Below are 18,425 nucleotides of genomic sequence, written 5' to 3' on the forward strand. Positions count from 1 at the left end.
AGAGACTCTACCGATTCGGGTTCTTGGAATTAAAGAAAGATGACTGCAAACTTTGCTCATATGACTCTCGTATTTGGTCTTCTAGGTAGATTTACATTCTATTCCTGCTTGTAAATTTTAGCACTTATGTTTTGAGTTCTTGGTAGAATATTATACACATTTTAGATACTTCAGTTTGGCATATATATAACCTTACACTTAAAGTAAAATGTCGTTAATATTATTAATAAAATATAATGCATGTCATTACATTTTTCATGCGTGCTTGAAGTTACAACTTGCAAATTACACATCTGGATGTTTATAAATTAATTTTATTTCGAATATAAGGAGCTAAAATTTTTGTTCTTTATATTGGCAGGCAACGTTGTTTCATTTATGGTATTTCTCGCACCTTTGTAAGTCGACTATGTATAAAATCTTTTGGACCTTAATTCGTTATGGTTTTCTCTAAAGCTGACCTCTTTCCAAATAAAAATGCAGACCGACGTTCTATAAAATTTTCAAGAAGAAATCAAGTGAAGGGTTTCAATCTGCACCTTATGTGGTGAGCTTATTGAGTGCAATGCTTTGGATATATTATGCATTGCTCAAGACTAATACCGTGCTTCTAGTCACCATCAACGGCATTGGTTGCGTCATTCAAACCTTCTACATTTGCCTCTTCCTCTTTTACGCACCAAAGAAGGAGAGAGTAAGTACTGATATTCACATATATATACCTTTTATTTACTACTTTTATGTATTTCCAGTTTCTTTAAATATTTGTTTTTATATTATGAATAAAGGCTAATTCATATGCTTGACTACAGATGGAGAGCTTGAAACTAATTGGTTTGGTAATAGTTATTGGCTTCGGATTGGTTGTTGTCCTAACACAATTTATTGCAAGCGGAATTAACAGAGTTGTCATAGTCGGATGGATTTGCCTCGTGTTTTCTTTATGTGTTTTTGTCGCACCTCTGGGCGTTATGGTAAGTATATAACCAAAGTAAACAAACATTTTACTTGAAGATAACCAACAAATACTGTTCAATTTCTTGAACCATTATTGTGTATAGACCATAATTATGTTCTTCCTTTTTTTCTCAGAGACAAGTGATTAAGACGAAAAGGGTAGAGTACATGCCGATTATGCTTTCAGTAGCGCTAACCCTCAACGCTGTTACATGGTTCTTTTACGGCATGCTTCTTGGGGATTTCAATATTGCGGTAATTAAAAAAAATGCCTATTAACACACTTCCTTAAATTAGTTGCAAATCGTTATACAATTTTATATGACATTTTTTGTATAATGTATTGTTTAGATTCCAAATGTGCTTGGATTCACCTTCGGTATAATTCAGATGATACTTTACTACGTATACAAGAACCAGAAGCAAGTTAGCTGTGAAACAATATCCATGTCTGAAGTGAAAATCAGTGAAGTGGAGGAACAAAAAACGTCAGAAATAAAAGATCAGAAAGCGGACGACTATGTGAAGCTGCAGGAGGCTTTAACTTGTTCTGATATTCTTCCCAAAGTAGAACAATTAAGCGAAAAGAAACCCGATGCAGTCCTTGTAACAGTTGAGCCGGAAGTTCTCCCAAGTCTTCCACCTCACCTCATTGAAGTCCCTGTATGAGATCCATACATGCCTCTTTATTTGGACCGACAAGCCAAAATGCGCAGCCGCATGGTAGTCTTGTGTAATTTAGGCACCTCTTGTGTAATTTCCGCGCATCTTCTTATGAACATCTGTAGTTTATTTTTGAACTTGTACCAGATTGCATTTCTAGCTAAAACTTGTTTATTTTTCTTCTCGAAAATAATCAGTAGTATAAACGAGTTTGAAGTTCCACGTAAAGGAAAATCAAGGAAATAGACCTGTTGCCCGACATCTTTATCACAATAGATATCAACTTTTAACCCTTTTAAATTAATTAAATATTTCGAAAGCAATCAATAAGAAAACGCCAAATAAGCAGAGGTAGCTAAGAAAGATGAAATTTAGCCGGCACGGAGGACCTTTAAAGGTATAATGAAATCCACAAAATAAACCGATAATGGCATAATACATGTAAAGCGCAGACTGGTATCTATTGAAATCTTGTCGGCTCAAAAAAGATAGTTGAATCCTAACCTGCTTAGAATAGTGCAGGCTGAAATCTAGTCGGCACTAAAAGTACTTACTACTTGAGCCGGTGTTTTACATGTGATTAGCTATTATTGGTTTATTTTATAGACTCATATATATCTTTTTAAAGATTTTCATGTCGTGTAAATTTCAAGTTTCTTTGCTGGCAGTGCTTTTGTGACGTTTTTTAATGGTTGATGTTGTATACGCATGTGTTACGTATACTAAAATTCAATGCATATTTTTACAAATTGTTGGGTCAAAATACCTAATTTTGTGATCCCGTATATAATTGTACTACCGATTTAACTTGGCAATTGGCAACCTCCTTTTATAAAACGTGTGCTCCTACTAAGCATGCATGGTTAATGGTCAAGTGATAACACTATCTCCTTTCGTATAAGTACAAATTTTATTTGAATAAGTGCCAAAATGAACTGAAGTTGCGTCACAAATGACAAATGGCAATTCTTTGTACCGTCATTTCCCATAATTACTAAGTGCATGCCCCCAAGATAGGGTCCTCCATAGGACCATATGGCTATCTTCATCCAACAAGTTGATAATCCGGTTGTCAAATTGATTAGATCCATTATTAATAAGATATAGATGAAGTGAATAAAATTATTGAATATGAATGATATATGATATGTGATTCATGACTCAATTTTTTACATAAATGATTATAATGTAATTCTGGATTCTATGGTGGACTTGTCAATAACCCTCAATCGGATTAACCAATAATTTATTTGATTAACCGACTAATCGGTTATGGTTAAGGGCGTCTCATGACTGAACGTCAACCGAACCGAAACAAAAAACATATAAGACATTTTCATCGATATAAGTATATATTTATGTATTTACGAATGTATGTGAATTGAGTAAATATGTCAATGTTAACGACAAACCTTGAGAATATTTATATAAGTATATATTAACCTTAATTCATTCAATTCTCGTTTGATGTCACTGAGTATTTTATATGTATATGTGGAATGGGTATATATGTCAATGTCTAGCGAAAAACCTTCAGAATATGCATATAACTAGATATTAACCTTCATTCAGTTCTAGTTATGGCACTAATTATTTTCCATTTTCATCTAGCTTAAAATTTAGTTCAATCTTGACTTTGTCAATTGACCAAAATTTACCGAAACCAAACCATAACCAAGCTTCATAACCAATTAACCAAACCAAAGTTCGGTTATAGTTATGTTTAAGGAAATTCAATAACCGAACCTAGCGGACATTATACTTATGGTTAAGGAACTGAACCACGATTTGCACACCACTAGTTGCTCGGATCAGTGTCACAAAATAATTCTAAATACACTTTCAATATTCTAAGCCGATAGCACCATATAGTTTAGATGATAGTGCCTATAAATAGTTAATTTTTTACAATTTGACATAAGTAGTACATGTGATCTACCAGTCGAGCAAAACATTTCAACATGATTTATTAATATGCTAAAGGTAGTCTTATAGACATTGTGAGGCACATGAGAATAATATCAACAAATAAAAAAACCATACATGTTATTAGGCCAAAAGATTATATAATATACATATTTTCCTTTTTACAAGGTTGGGGCACAGAAAAATGGCATAAAAGATTCGAGTGCTAGACAAACAACTTGTTGACATCAATGTATGAGATGGGGATCTATGAGATACAATGAGCATCGTATCCAATCGGTAAGGTAATAATCATGTGTGTGACTTTTAGTAATTGTTTTTTGTTTAACACTTCTTACTATAATTATGCTTTCTTTTTACGTAGAAAGATAAACCGAATTGGTAACCCAAATTTTAGAAAGTCTTCCTTCATACCCACCTCACCAAAACGGTCCACAGCAAAACTTTGGGTCAGAGAGTTTGACATTCATAACTTGGAGGGAATATATGTTGTTTTGTAGTGATTCAAAGAAGCATATGTGTAAATTCTGGATCTGATGACTCGAGCCTGTTTTCGGTGAGCGTGATAGAGAGAGGTCGGTTGTGAGCGAACAATCAAACAAACAGAAAGACAGAAACCGATAAGAACAACAAAGCTATGATTCTAGTAAACAACTAGCATTATAATGAAGATTACACAACTTCGTCCCATCCCGGGCGAGCCCTGCCGGGGTGGTGGCTCACATACAAAATAGACCGACTCTAACAAATGAGAACTAGTTCCTTATTTATAGACCCTTGAGCCTTGCTCTTCAAACGAACCACCACTCGTTGAAGAACACATGTACTTTCGCAATGATCCATGAGTCGTCGTCTAGTTTCGCATAATGCAGGCCATATTCGTGCACGTCATCATGAAAATTCGCAGGCTTCCAATCAGACTTTCACGTATTGTAATGTTTGTAATTTTGCAGAGTTGATGCACAAGCATCAAAAATATCTTTTAATTTTGTTATGTTTATATTTTATTGTTTTCTATTATCTTATTCCCGTGTTTATCTCCTTTTCTTTTAGCATAAATAGGATGTAAGGGTTTCTTGTTTAGGGAGTTTTTGTTAAGTTTATTAATAAAGAACTTTGTTCTTAGAACCTTTGGCTCGGTTTATTCATCTTTGATTAACTGATGTCGTTTCGGAAGCGATCAGTGGCTCGAGAGACTCATGATAATCAAAGACGATAAAACTGAACCAAAGGTTCTAAGAACACAGTTCTTTATCAATAAACTTAAACAAAAACTCCCTAATCCTAACACCCTATTTATGCTAAAAGAAAAGGAGATAAACATGAAAATCTACCTATACTATTAAAGCAAGACAATTCCACATGTCATTTAACTACCATCCACATACGTTACAAAGTGTACAAATTTCCATTTTTATAATTTCCCCTTCATAAATAATAAAATGAAAACATGTTATTCGTGGGAATCGAACTCACTACATTGCTTTTAAAATGTTTATGACTTACCAACTCAACTATGATGAATTGATGTTAGCATTCTCTTTTTCATAATTGGCATATATTCACAACCTTCCACTTTGATTTCTTTTAAAAAACAAATACAAATTATTCTAAATCTATGATTTTAGGAAACTAAAATATATCTTATAAATCCATAAGATATATTATTATACATATTATTAAATTTAACTTTTTTGTTTTGTTTTTTAAATCACTCGTGTATTACACGGGCTCTATCCTAGTAAGATATTAAAAACCAATAAAATATAAACATAACAAAATTAAAAGATATTGTTGATGCTCCTGCATCAAGAGTTTTGCGAAATTAACGAATCCTGTGAAACTTCATGTATTCTTCAAATCTTTATCTTCACAATTTTTCATCTGCTACAAACTTTATGGATCGATTAATTGATAATATCATCCTCAATTCTTAGAACCTAAAATATGTAAGTTATATATATTTATTATTTGTATATAACTATCTTACCAAATTTTTGTACAGTAACAACTGCATTGTTATGATAAGTTAGCCGACGCCTACTTTGGAACATGCTCGAGATGTACATGTCAAATTTTAGTCAGCATCTTGGGGATGTTCCTAAAGTGTGGGCGCATGTAGACAGATGGTCACTATAGTCGGGGTTAGGATTCTTTGATCTTCATTTCATGGTGATTAGGACACTATCATCATCTTGCTAGTCTGCACCGTCATATGCTGAGTACCAACGATCAACGATCAGAAGAAGAAGCCACAACAACAAATACAGGCAACGATAAATACATAACTTTAAAAGAAAATGGCGTCCTCTCAATAATAAGTCATAGCTTATTGTATTTTTTGGACCCTAGTATTAATTGTAGTTTAGAGGTATTAAAATTTATGTTGTAAAGTATCAATTTTTTTTATCTTATGTTATTGTACTACTGTGGTTGAATTTGAAAAACAAGTTTTGGAATTATATGATTTTTTTCAATATTTATAGTGAAAGGATATAGATTTTCCTTTTTTATTGTTCTCATTTGAATTTCGTAGGGAAGTTGAAGATAAATATATAATTAAATAAAGAAATAAATAAAGTTGTGGCCAAAACTTGTCACAAAGTTGGAAAAATAAACAAAATTTAACTTGTTGTACATGTGACGTAAAATTTGAAAAGAAAAATAAGAGTTAATTAAAATAAATAAATTACCTTTTTGATGAATTTCGTAAGAAAATTATTGGGAAAAAAAAAGTTTCCTAAGGTATTTTGAGTCAAAAAATTATGCCACACATGCGTTCGAAACAATAGTTTCCTATGCATTTCCAACAAAAATATGTGTATGGGAAACAAAATTTCCTAATAATGTTTTACTATATGTAGAAATTGAACCTGCCTGATGGAAAAATCCGAAATCTAATAGTTTTGGAAATTGTAAATACGGGTATTGACTCAAAAATATGAAAACGACATAATACGCTTACGCTTGTATGTTATGACTTGAATGTGATAGATAAGGAGGTTACATTTTGGACACATTTTCTTGAAGTGTGTTATTGGCTAGATATATAAGTTAAATAGTTTAAACTATCAAAATGGGACTAGTTTGAAAACAAAAAATTGGTTTTCTAGAAAGAACCCTATGTTTTAGAAGATTTAAATTAAAAACTCTTCTCTTTCAATAATTTTTAAGACATAAAGATTGGTCACTTAATTTATGACATTCATTCAAGCCAATTTCGAATTTTATTTTGTATTTTGTGAATCACTAGTTAAAGACTAGATGTAATTGTGGTGGTGGTTACAAAATTTGATTCAAATAGCTTAATGCTTTTGGTGTTCGTGTCTTGTAGTGAAACTATATTCAATCTGATAGCACTTGAACAAAAGAAAATCATAAAGTTAGATAAGATTAGCAAAGCACATACTAATATTTATGGTTAATTAATCAACTCATTATTGGAGTTGAAAACCCGATTATTTGGATGAGTGGCTGACTCATCAAAAAGTGCTTCCATGATGCCCCACCTTAACAAAGAGCATCTAACTTAAATTTTCCTAGTTAAGGCTGTGTGCAATGGGGCGTGGGATTAGGCGAAGAGGGGCGAGAACACCGCCTCACCAGCGATATGTGGGCGAAAAGGGGCGAGGGAGGGGTTCTTTTATCGCCGATGGGGTTTAAATAATAATATTATTATATTAATTTGACCGTTGTAACGGTCAAAAATAAAAAAAATTAATACAATATATATATGTATATATAGAGGATGGATCATGCGTGAAGTGATATTGTAGTGAGAAGTGCGAGAAGTCGATCTCAACCATTGATTATCTCCTAGTTGTTCAAAACAATAATTCCCCTAATCACTCCTAAATTATTCTTCATATTAAATATTGTAGAAAGTTACGAATTTTAGAAAATATAAATTGACTTTTACATAAAAAATCCTCTAAAATAATTTTAATGAAATATAATCAAGAGAAAATTTTTTACATTCATGGTTTCATAAGATTTATTTGCATTTTCTTTTACGTACCTACATATTAAAATAAATGTATATGTAGGTGACTTGTAATTAATAGATCACGTACACAAGTAACACAATAATCTACATATAGCTCATGTTTAATTATACAAATTGTTAGTTATTTTTATTTTTATCAAAATGTAACTCGTATTACAAACACAACTTATTTTCATCTACACAAATTTTGTTTCTTTTGTTTTCACCAACACATAATTAATAGTCACCTACACATAACTCGTATTCACCTACACAGATTGCTAATTCATTTTATTTTCACCTAACTATAAATAATATTCACCTACACATAACTCGTATTGCTTATACATAAAAGATAGATTATAGAATATTGAAAATAAAAATTAAAAACATGATGTGTTCATACATTGCGAATATTTTACAAGTTTAGATTAATACCATTAATTGTATGTGATATCATGAACAAGTTTTGTTTGTATAGGTTAATTTTGTGATCTGCGTATGTAAATACAAATGGGTAGGCTATAACATGAAGTAATTAAATTTGTATATATAGGTTAATATTGTGATTTGTGTAGGTTATCATGAACTAGTTATGTGCATGTATATTTATATTGTGATATATGTGTAGCTGATAATATGAACTAGTTTTTTGATGTGTAGGTTAATATTATGATTTGTGTAGGTATTTGTTTTTATGATGGTTAATATAATTTTTTTATAGTATGAGGATGGTTGTTTTGTTTTATGTATTTTTTGAAGATTAAATCAAATTAAAAATAAAGATAAATGTGTAGTCATTTGTAACTTAAGATTAATTAGTATTAATTACCAAAGAAAAGTCATTAAACTTTTTACTAATATACTTCTACAATTAAATAATCCAAAATTAAATAGAAAAAATTTGATTGGCTAGAATCTCTTCTCGCACTTCTCATCATAAGAACACTTCTGAAATAAACCAAATCCTATATATATATATATATAAACATACACCTTCTTCTCTATTTCATATCCATTTCATACACAATTCATACCCAAATTCTTCAAAAATTTAGCAAAATGAATCCTACAAACAACCCGAACCAACCGACACTCGTGGAAATCGCCGCTACCATGAGAGAAATCATCAAAAAACAAAAAAAAATGTGTCGAGGAACTCAATGATGTCATGAACGAAACCAACAAACAACACGAAAAGATTGATCAAATGTTGGAATTGCGGGAATTGAGTGAAAAATACGAATCCCTCAAAGCGGTCGGGTCACACGAAGAGGCCGCATTATTGCAACGACAACGAGTTGAAAAAATGCGCAAATATTATGGATATTAGTATGTTATTTAGTTATGTTTTTTAATATTTTTAGTTATGTATTTTTTTTTAATTTTAATGCATTATTAGTTATGTTTTAAAAATTTTTTGTAATTCTTTTTAATTTTAATGCATTTTTATTTAATTATTTAAATAAATTGGTTTTTATAGAATTAGTTTAATTATAAAAAGAAAATAATAAAAAAAGACACCGTGGGCCCAACTTGTAGCCCCTACACCATTACACCCCAAAAACAAATTTCCACTCCATGCTGACTGGGCGCCACGTGTCACAATTCGCCCCCAATTGTAGCTCCTCCACTACACATGGCCTAAGGATTTGATTTAGTTTTGGTTTGCTGAGATTCATCATTACCCAAGAAAAGACGGAAATCATTGCAACAAATGTTTTAGTTATATTTTTTTTCCTTAACTGTAGTTTTAAACATGGAAGCTGCTATATATTAAGACACTCATATGGGTTTATAGAGAGGTGTGTTAGAGAGAAAGCGTGAATAAAAAGGATGTTCGGATGATCAATGCCTTGAATAGTGTATACATTGTGCGAAAAATTTAATCTATTTACAAACTAAATGAGCTAAGTAAAAATCATATATATTTTTACCTATGAGGGAAGCGCTGAGAGTAGTAAATTGAATGTAACAAATTAATCTCTTTAACGCTCTTTCTATAATTATAAGTGTGAAAGTGTTATAAATGTAACATTGTGCGAAAAAAAAAAAAAAAGTTTTATATTTTTTTTTGTATTTTTGAAGCGCGTTCATACATACATAATATATTTATCTTACTGAACAAGATACATAAACAAGGGCTGATATCTAACAAAGTTGTGTGTCATACTCGATGTTAATTGCGGATTAGTGTATCATTTTGCCTTAACGGTGTATATGTTTTATTCTCGGAGCGATTAATGTAACAATCATTGCATGTTTCAACTAAAATAAGAAAATGATGAGAGATATATGTTATAGAAAAAGATTTTTATAACTTAAAATATGTAGCCACTCAATCTAATTAATTGATTAAATTTGTGTGGATTCTCAGGTTTAATGGAAAAAAAGGATATATAGTTGGGTGCTCTTTTGCTTTGTGGTGGACCCTCCACGTATCTCAACGTACTTTGGCTTTCTATATAAAGAGATTACTCTATCATCTCTTATGCACCACTCATCAAGAGTAAGAAAAGAGACTAGAGGCTCCAGAAAGATAGTTATACTAGTTATCAGTTAAAAGAAGATGACTGAGACATTGGCTCACCTCACTCTCGCGTTTGGCCTTCTTGGTATACTACTTTATTTCTATCTCCTTCCCTTAAATCTTCATTTTTTCATAGACACGACTAGAAAACCGGTATGCGGCTGCATTTTCAGTCGCATATAGTCGTTTGCTACGGGTATATTTTGCGACTGGATTACCACCTTCGCAACGTTTTGCGATCGAACTTAAGCAATGGTAAAATTGGTGGCGGTCTCTAATTTTGCAACTAATGAATTTCGTTTAATAAATATATGACAAGCTATTTCAGTCACAAATGCACAATTTTTTAGTAGCTAGTAAGATACACGATTTTAGAGTTAACATTTTGCTTCACAAAATTTTCAGGCAATATGGTCTCGTTTATGGTATTTCTTGCACCAATGTAGGTCTAGTTCTTATATATGATATATCTTTTGTATTTTCTTTTCATGATATAGTTGAGGCCTCAATACAGTAATTACCTAACCTTCGCAACACAATGTAATGCAGACCAACGTTTTATAGAGTTTACAAAAAGAAATCAACAGAAGGATTTCAATCAGCGTCTTATGTTGTGGGCCTATTCAGCGCGATGCTTTGGATATATTATGCATTTCTCAAGAGCAATGTCTTGCTTCCCATTACCATTAACTCAGTTGGTTGCCTCATCGAAACCTTGTACATTTGTTTCTTTCTTTTCTACGCGCCAAAGAAAGCTAGGGTATACTAATCTTTATTTTGGAATGAAATTTCATGATCATATATACTTATCAATAAAGAAAGTTAATTAGAACTAACCAAAATTTTGGTTATGCAGATGGAGAGTGATGTGGTCTAAAATATATATATTATTATATAAATGTTTCCTACACTTTTAAGTAATTTTGAGCCAGGTTTTATTGAATTTTATTCTAAAGTGGTTCATACGTGGGTTTTTAAGGTTTTATGAATTAACGAGTTTACATAAAGTGTTTTACTAAATTGGATGATATATCAACGATTATGGTATTTTCTTTGGTTGACATTGGTACGACACATGTTTTTAAAATAATAGTATTAATAATGATATATCCATGTGATGATAAATAATTGTATGAAGAGTTCCATAACTCATTTATTCATATTCAGTATACACGTTAGCTTTTGAGGCCCACAAAGAAACTAAATGAAATCATGACCACTAATATTATTTGGTGCAGGCCTACAAGTTAACACCTAAAAATTGAAGGGCTCGTTAAAGATTATTATTAAATCTTTAATTGAGTCTACTTTGCCATCTTTGAATTTCACGCTGTAAGGTAGGTTTTCGTCTTAAAATACTTGAACACAAACTATTAAATAACCGTAAGGAAGTTTAATTCATAAAACTGGTGAGTCTTAAAACTTGTTAGAAATCCATAGGCGTCTTCTTGAAGTTCAAGGGTCATGTTCGGGTTTTCTGTCAATGGTCTATTTTATGATCTCAGTTCCATAACTTGCGTTTTCCATTTAATTAATAACCGTAACTTTGGGGATTCTGGCCTGGGTAGTTATCTTTATCATCTGAATTAATCTAAGTTTTCTTAATTGTTTATTAGTTTAAAGTAATTGAGTTTAAGTTTAATTAATTAATTAACTAGTTTAAAGTAATGATTATGTTTTATAATTATTTTATTAATTAGGGTTTGTTTTAATTAGTTTAATAATTAGTTAATTAAAGTAATTGTTAGTTAATTATTTATTTTGAGTTTTAATTAATTAGTATTAAGTTCCTCCTCAAATATTATTAATAAATAGTCGTGTCTTTTAATTGAGTCTAATTTGCTAGTTTCGTAATTTAAAGAGTCTCGTGGGTTCGATATCCGGACTTACTTAGCTGTACTAGAGTCGACCGGTTCACTTGCCGGTTAGTAGTTTAAGTTAAGTTTAAGGGTCTAGAGTATTACTTAGTGTCTAGATTAGTATAATTTTAGTTATTTATTATTTGACTACTTTTAGCACATCAGAGAGTTTGAAGCTAATTGTGTTGCTAATAGTTGTTGGTTTCGGATTGATTGTTGTGTTAACTCAATTCCTTGCTAGTGGAGTTACCCGCGGCGTGATAGTTGGATGGATTTGCCTTGTGTTCTCTTTATGTGTTTATATAGCACCTTTGGGAGTTTTAGTAAGTATTCATGTATAAAGGCAGATATTAAAATTATGACACACCAAAAAGTTACTAGCATTTTACATAGTTATATTCCTTGATATGTATGTGTGCCACTTTTATATTTCTATTGATTCACTTTATTTTGCAGCGACAAGTGATTATAACAAAAAGTGTAGAATACATGCCAATTCTATTATCGGTAGCTCTTACCCTCGAGGCGTTTATGTGGTTCTTTTATGGTCTGCTTCTTGGTGACTTCAACATTGCGGTATGAAAAATTCTACCCTTTTATATTCTTCTTTTTCAATTTCTAAAGTGATTCTTGGTTTCTGATTTGTATAAGAGTTAATTATTGTTCCAGATTCCAAATGTACTTGGATTCGGCTTTAGTATAATTCAGATGATACTATACTTCATGTACAAGAACAAGAAGCCAATTGCTAACGAGAAAATATCGGAATTTGAAGCCAAAAAGTTTCCAATCAAAGAAATTGATGAGAAAACAATCCCAGAAATAAAAGACCACAAAAAAATAGATGTTGCGAATCTGAACGCTTTGATGTGTTCTGATGTTCTTCCAGGAGTGGCCAAACTCAATGAAAACGGACATGATGCCGGTCATGTATCCATTGAACCTCAACCATGCCCAAATGTGCCAAATCATGTCATTGAAGTCGCAGCATGAGATTGATGTGTACATACTTCATTTCAACTTCGTAAATCAATAAGTAGATGAGTGTTGATCTTGCATATTTTTAATGTCCATTCCAAGTATTTGTATTTTTCGTTAATGAACTTAATGATCATCAGTATAAACATGTTTAAGTTTCAAATGTTAACTTCAAATTCATGCATGCATGCATATTATCATTATTATTACTGTATTATTTATTTTCTAAATCTAATAATTGGAATTTGGACAGCCTAAAAGTTTATTGTAAACCAGATAAACAAGCTAAATTGCCAATCGAACACGTCAAGAATTTTGTATGATGGGGTGGTTTAGCGACGCATGACATGCATACGTTATACATGTGTTCTCTAACGCGCGTGAAACTCTTCAGCTCGGTTCAATCCATTATTAAAAGGGGTGGTGTTTTGGATATTAAATGGGTCGTGTTCAGGTTAACCCGTTTAATATACGAATTGTATTAGTCAAGCCAATACCTATACTTTTATGTCATGTGACCGATTTATAAACCGGACAGTATATGTAATCAATCATACACGCTGATTAACTATATGTGCAAAGCGTCACTTGTTAACTACATTAATACATTATAACTTGATTCTTGTGATAAAGGTTGTTTTATCGTTCCGGATCACCATCCTGCTTGAGTTCTAACTGACTCGGGGCTAAAGACTTATGTGACAAAACCATTAGACATGCTAATTAGTGAGTGATTAGGACTCAAGACATGACAAAACCCATTAACCAAAACTCTTCCGGAATCTAACTCTTTCATACTCTAGGCTGGCCGGCCGGCCGGTATTGTATCCAATGTATACATGGGAAGAGATCAAAATTGTTGACTAAATTTATATTGAGGCATGCTCTTCATTTCACTCGTCGAATAAGAAGCACACAGATTCATCATAATTCTAGAAGCACAACTCTCTAACCACTACAAGAAATGTCGGCATTAGATTAGTTATCAAAAAAACTTAGGCCTAGTTTTTTCCTTAATATATGGGCATATGAATAGAATATACATTATGGTTAATGTATCCCAAGTATCATCGGTCCATTGCAGTTTCCCAACTCCCACTCCCGCAATCTCAAGCATTTCGCTGTCTTCGATCTTAGTTTTCCCACTCCCACTTCTCGTGCTTCAACTGCAAAGGGTGGTTTTCACTCCAGCAAACCAGTATCGGCTTCATTTTGTCGCGATATCGCCAAGTTTATCATTGTGCTTTATTAGTTTGATAATGTTTTATTAACTTTGTGTAGTTCACTTTAATGATAATCCTCTAGAACAAAACTGAGTGTTCTTAAAATGAGTTCAATGTTTTTCGAATTTACAACAAGATATTGTTGAAACTTGAAACTCACTAGTTTGCTTCCTTTGATACAATTAAATTATTTCAATTGTTTGAATTTACACTTAAAACGAATGTTATAGATTTAATTTAATTGCGGATTTAAATAGTTATATAACTAGTGTTTTACACAGCGCGTTGCGCCGGGCAAGCCATATTACATGTCGGGAAAGTCGGATTTGTTTGTGTACCTATCGCGTTGTAGTGGTGTATTAATGTGGGTTTGGTTGATTAACATATAAAAAATGAAAATATTTAAAACTACGTTTATTCGGTCGGTAAAACCCGGACATTGGTAAAACTTGAGCGTTAGTAAAATCCTGGGGTAAAAATCGAGCGTTACGACGGGGAGTCAACACGGATTCGGTCAGTATCAATTACAATATAAACAACGTTGTTAAACCCAAGCGTTAAAATGTAAAAAAAAAAAAGAAAAACAAAACAAATTTGTCAAATAAATAGAATACCACATAAACAAATAAAACATTTAAAAAGACATTTATGCAATCGGTAAAACCGAGCATTGGTAAACCTGAACATTGTAAGTCCCGAGCATTATGGCGGTGAGTCGACACGAATTCGGACGGTTTCGTTACAGTACCGTATAAACAATGTTGGTAAATCCAAACATTAATACCCAAAAAATAAATTCGTCAATTAACATAAAATAAATTAACATATAACAAAATAAAATATTTAAAACAGCGATGATTCAGTCGGTAAAACCTAGGCGTTGATAAAACCCGAGCGATATAGATCCCGAGCATTGTGATCTGCGACGATGAGTCAGTAAAACTCGGACGTTGATAAAACCGAAGCGTTGTCTGTCTCACACGTTACACGGTGAGTCGACGCAAATCCAATCGGTTTGTATAAAACCCGGTTTGGTTACCTTTGTATATTATAATGTTAATTGTGTTGCTGATAATTTCATATAAACATATGAAAATACTTTTTTTGGTGTACGACGGATGAGGTTGATTCCGTTCAATTGATTGTTTTTTTCTAGATAAAAAAGCTCGATAAAAAGCAGCCAAAATTAAAGATACTGATGTAGGGCTGTTCAAAAAGCTCGCGGCTCGTGACTCGCTCGAAAATAGCTCGAAAAAAGCTCGGCTCTAAAAAGCTCGATTCTAAATGAGCTCGGCTAAACTCGGCTCAATTTCTGAACGAGCCGAGCTCGAGCCAAGGTCAGCTCGGCTCGTGGCTCGGTATGGCTCGGCTCGTTGGCTCGATTATATTAAACCCTAAATTTTAATATCTATATATAATAATTGCATATCAAGAAATAAATAAATAAAAATTATACATATATTATGTCACTAAATACCTAAAACCTTATAAAAGACTAACTGAAAAAAACATATAACGTTAAAAATTCTCTAGTTTATAAATTTTATATAATATGCATGTTAAAATTATAATTTTTTTATTTTATATATCAAAATTTGTAAAACATAAAATAAAAAAATAATTAAAAAAATAAAAAAAGTTAAAAGTTAAATGAGTCGGCTCGAGCTTTAAACGAGCCAGACTCGAGCTCGATTTTTCAGCTTGATAAAGAAAACAAACCGAGCTCGAGCCAGCTCGATTAAGTTCGAGCTCGAGCTCGATCACACTCTGACTCGACTTGACTCGGCTCGTTTACAGCCTTATACTGATGTAATATTACGTGACCCATAATCCCTTGTAACATCCCGAATTTCAAATAATAATATTTTATAAAATAATATAAGAGGGAAAGAGATATAGGCTAATTAGAGAATTAACCATGGACTAAAAAGGAAAGATGGGCCTTAGGTCCATGGGCTTAACGGAGTATAAATTCCCCTTAAACCTTAAATCTTTCCATTTCCATTCATCTTATCCATCTTATTCTCTCTACACCTCCATAACACACACAAACCCTTCCATATTTACGGCCGAGAGAGAAAAAGAGAGATCCAAGACCAAATCCAAGCCGAACACCAATAGATATTGATTACACAAGCTAGATAAAAGATAAAGGTTGATAAACAAGTCAAGCCGTAACCTATTAGCCGTATAAAGGTATGTCCTTGATCTTAAAGCTTATGTTTTTATGAACGGATAGCCATGAAACTTGAACATAGACTAGATCGGATCTAGATAAAACATAAAGTTAACAACTTGATGATTAAAATGGACGTGATATACTCATGGCTAGATACGGTTATGAAGGAAACCCTAGATCTAGCCTAAAACGTGTTAAAAGTGTAAAGATCCAAGCTTTATGCTAGAAATGGACTAGATCTTGATAATGGGATGTTAACAGGTGTAAAATGGTTAAGGAAACTGGAAATAGGAAGTTAAAAATGTGATTTTTAGACTGATTAATCATTTCTCGAGCCTGGACTGGGTGTATGGTTAGGAAAATCCGAGTTAAAAACATCAGACATGAGTTTTCGGTTGTAAGGCCCCGTTACCGGTACCTCACATTTGGGCGTTGGATTTACTCATCAACATAGTTCTAATCATCAGAGTTAATAAAAACATACGAGGAATATAAAAACATTCATAAAACATTTCATTAATCCCTAACTTGTCTGAAAATAAACATCTTTTCTTTCAAAATATCATAATATGAAACATAACGTCTCGAGTCTTCCGATGCCAGCCTCTTATTCAATGCCACGTGTTCCCCTCAAGCGAGCTGTCTCATCCTACTCACCTGCGTGCATACTAAAAGTCAGCTACGCTGAGTGAGTTCTAGTTAATCACATAGCATACATTACATACATACTTACATACTTTCATTCATACTTCCATACTTCATTCATAGTATATATATATATATATATATATATATACTTACCTTCATATTTTATTCAAATTTCTACTTTACATTATTCTATTCTGCCTCGAATATTATTAGGGTCCGGTCCCTTTTTCTGCCTTGGATATTATTAGGGTACAGTCCCTTTTCTGCCTCGAGATTATTAAAGGGCTCGGTCCCTTTTCTGCCTTGGATATTATTAGGGTCCAGTCCATTTTCTACATTTCTATCTCTTACATTCATTCATAACATACATACCTATCATTCATACATTATACATAACATTCATATTCATAATTATAACTTGACAATACGTGCAATATCCGAAGATCGTTCACGTATCGACAAGCAATCATTCATACATTATACATAGCATTCATATTCATAACTATAGCTTGACAGTACGTGCAATATCCGAAGATCGTTCACGTGCCGACAAGCAATCATTCATACCGTTCACATATATCACATAGGGCATACACTTATCACTTAGGATAAGTGTATTAACAAGTCACATCGAGTATGCACACAGCCCCGAAAACATAACAAGGAATGGGGCTAGAAACTCACCTGGATGCGGTTACGTCTTCCGTTAATGGTTATCCTTTTCTTGAGCTGTGCGCGACTAACTGTTTAATAAAATGCAATATTAAATACCGCTCTAGTCATTCTCATTGCTACTTAATTAGGCTTACGCGTCAAAGCCGGTTTTACTTCATTGAATCATTACCCGGTTAGTTAATCGTTACTCGTTAACCTTTAAAGGTATCTTTCATAAATTATCAAAGTCCTAGGGCTATTATGTAATTATATCATTCTTTTCTAAGTCCAGGGACCATTCTGTAATTCTGCCAAACTTCTAGTTCGTTATACAGCCTTTAACGAATGGGGTTTTTAACGAATGAACCCATTCGTTATAACGAACTGACTATAATAACGAATTGGTCCTTGTAACGAACTGGACCTTAACGAATTGGACCTTAACGAATTACCTCTAGTTCGTTATCCCTTCATAACGAGCTGTTTCTAATTCGTCATTTCAGCTTAACGAATGGGCATAACGAACTACTCGCTAATTCGTTATGTCTCCATTAACGAAACAGGGTTAGTTCGTAACGTTCCCGCTAATAAACTAGGATTAGGTCAAAACATTCCCTGACAAGACCTTAACCTCGTACCACACTCTCCGGCGCCGCCTTTCCGGCGCCGCCTTGCCGGAAAACCGTATCTTAGCGCATTTACCCGTTTTTCAATCCAAACAACTTATTTATGTTAAATTTTACATCTTTCTCACATAATAGGATCCTATTTACTATCCTACCAAGTTTCATGCAAAACCGACTTCGTTTACCCGTCTTTTTTT

General features: G+C 32.7%; 1 protein-coding gene across 1 annotated transcript; it reads left to right on the forward strand.

Annotated features, from left to right (window-relative positions):
* Window positions 1–9,932: 9,932 nt before the first annotated feature.
* On the forward strand, window positions 9,933–13,078 carry LOC143637412 (bidirectional sugar transporter NEC1-like). The gene is made up of 7 exons (XM_077104808.1): window positions 9,933–10,146; window positions 10,467–10,503; window positions 10,611–10,821; window positions 11,399–11,402; window positions 12,086–12,243; window positions 12,377–12,496; window positions 12,590–13,078. Exons 1-7 carry the CDS (start codon window positions 10,101–10,103, stop codon window positions 12,911–12,913), a joined length of 900 nt encoding a protein of 299 aa, XP_076960923.1. The 5' UTR covers window positions 9,933–10,100; the 3' UTR covers window positions 12,914–13,078.
* Window positions 13,079–18,425: the final 5,347 nt, after the last annotated feature.

This window comes from Bidens hawaiensis, unplaced genomic scaffold (genome assembly GCF_021521415.1).
Source record: "Bidens hawaiensis isolate Kalapana, Puna unplaced genomic scaffold, B.hawaiensis_p1.1 tig00008283_1, whole genome shotgun sequence".
In the NCBI taxonomy this organism is placed as follows: domain Eukaryota; kingdom Viridiplantae; phylum Streptophyta; class Magnoliopsida; order Asterales; family Asteraceae; genus Bidens; species Bidens hawaiensis.

What these genes read in the sequence shown, in the direction of transcription:
- LOC143637412 (XM_077104808.1), top strand. Translation starts at nt 10,101, where the DNA reads ATGACTGAGACATTGGCTCACCTCACTCTCGCGTTTGGCCTTCTTG. An exon ending in TCTCGCGTTTGGCCTTCTTG is followed by an intron (nt 10,147 to 10,466) that starts GTATACTACTTT and finishes CAAAATTTTCAG; the next exon opens with GCAATATGGTCTCGTTTATG. An exon ending in ATGGTATTTCTTGCACCAAT is followed by an intron (nt 10,504 to 10,610) that starts GTAGGTCTAGTT and finishes AATGTAATGCAG; the next exon opens with ACCAACGTTTTATAGAGTTT.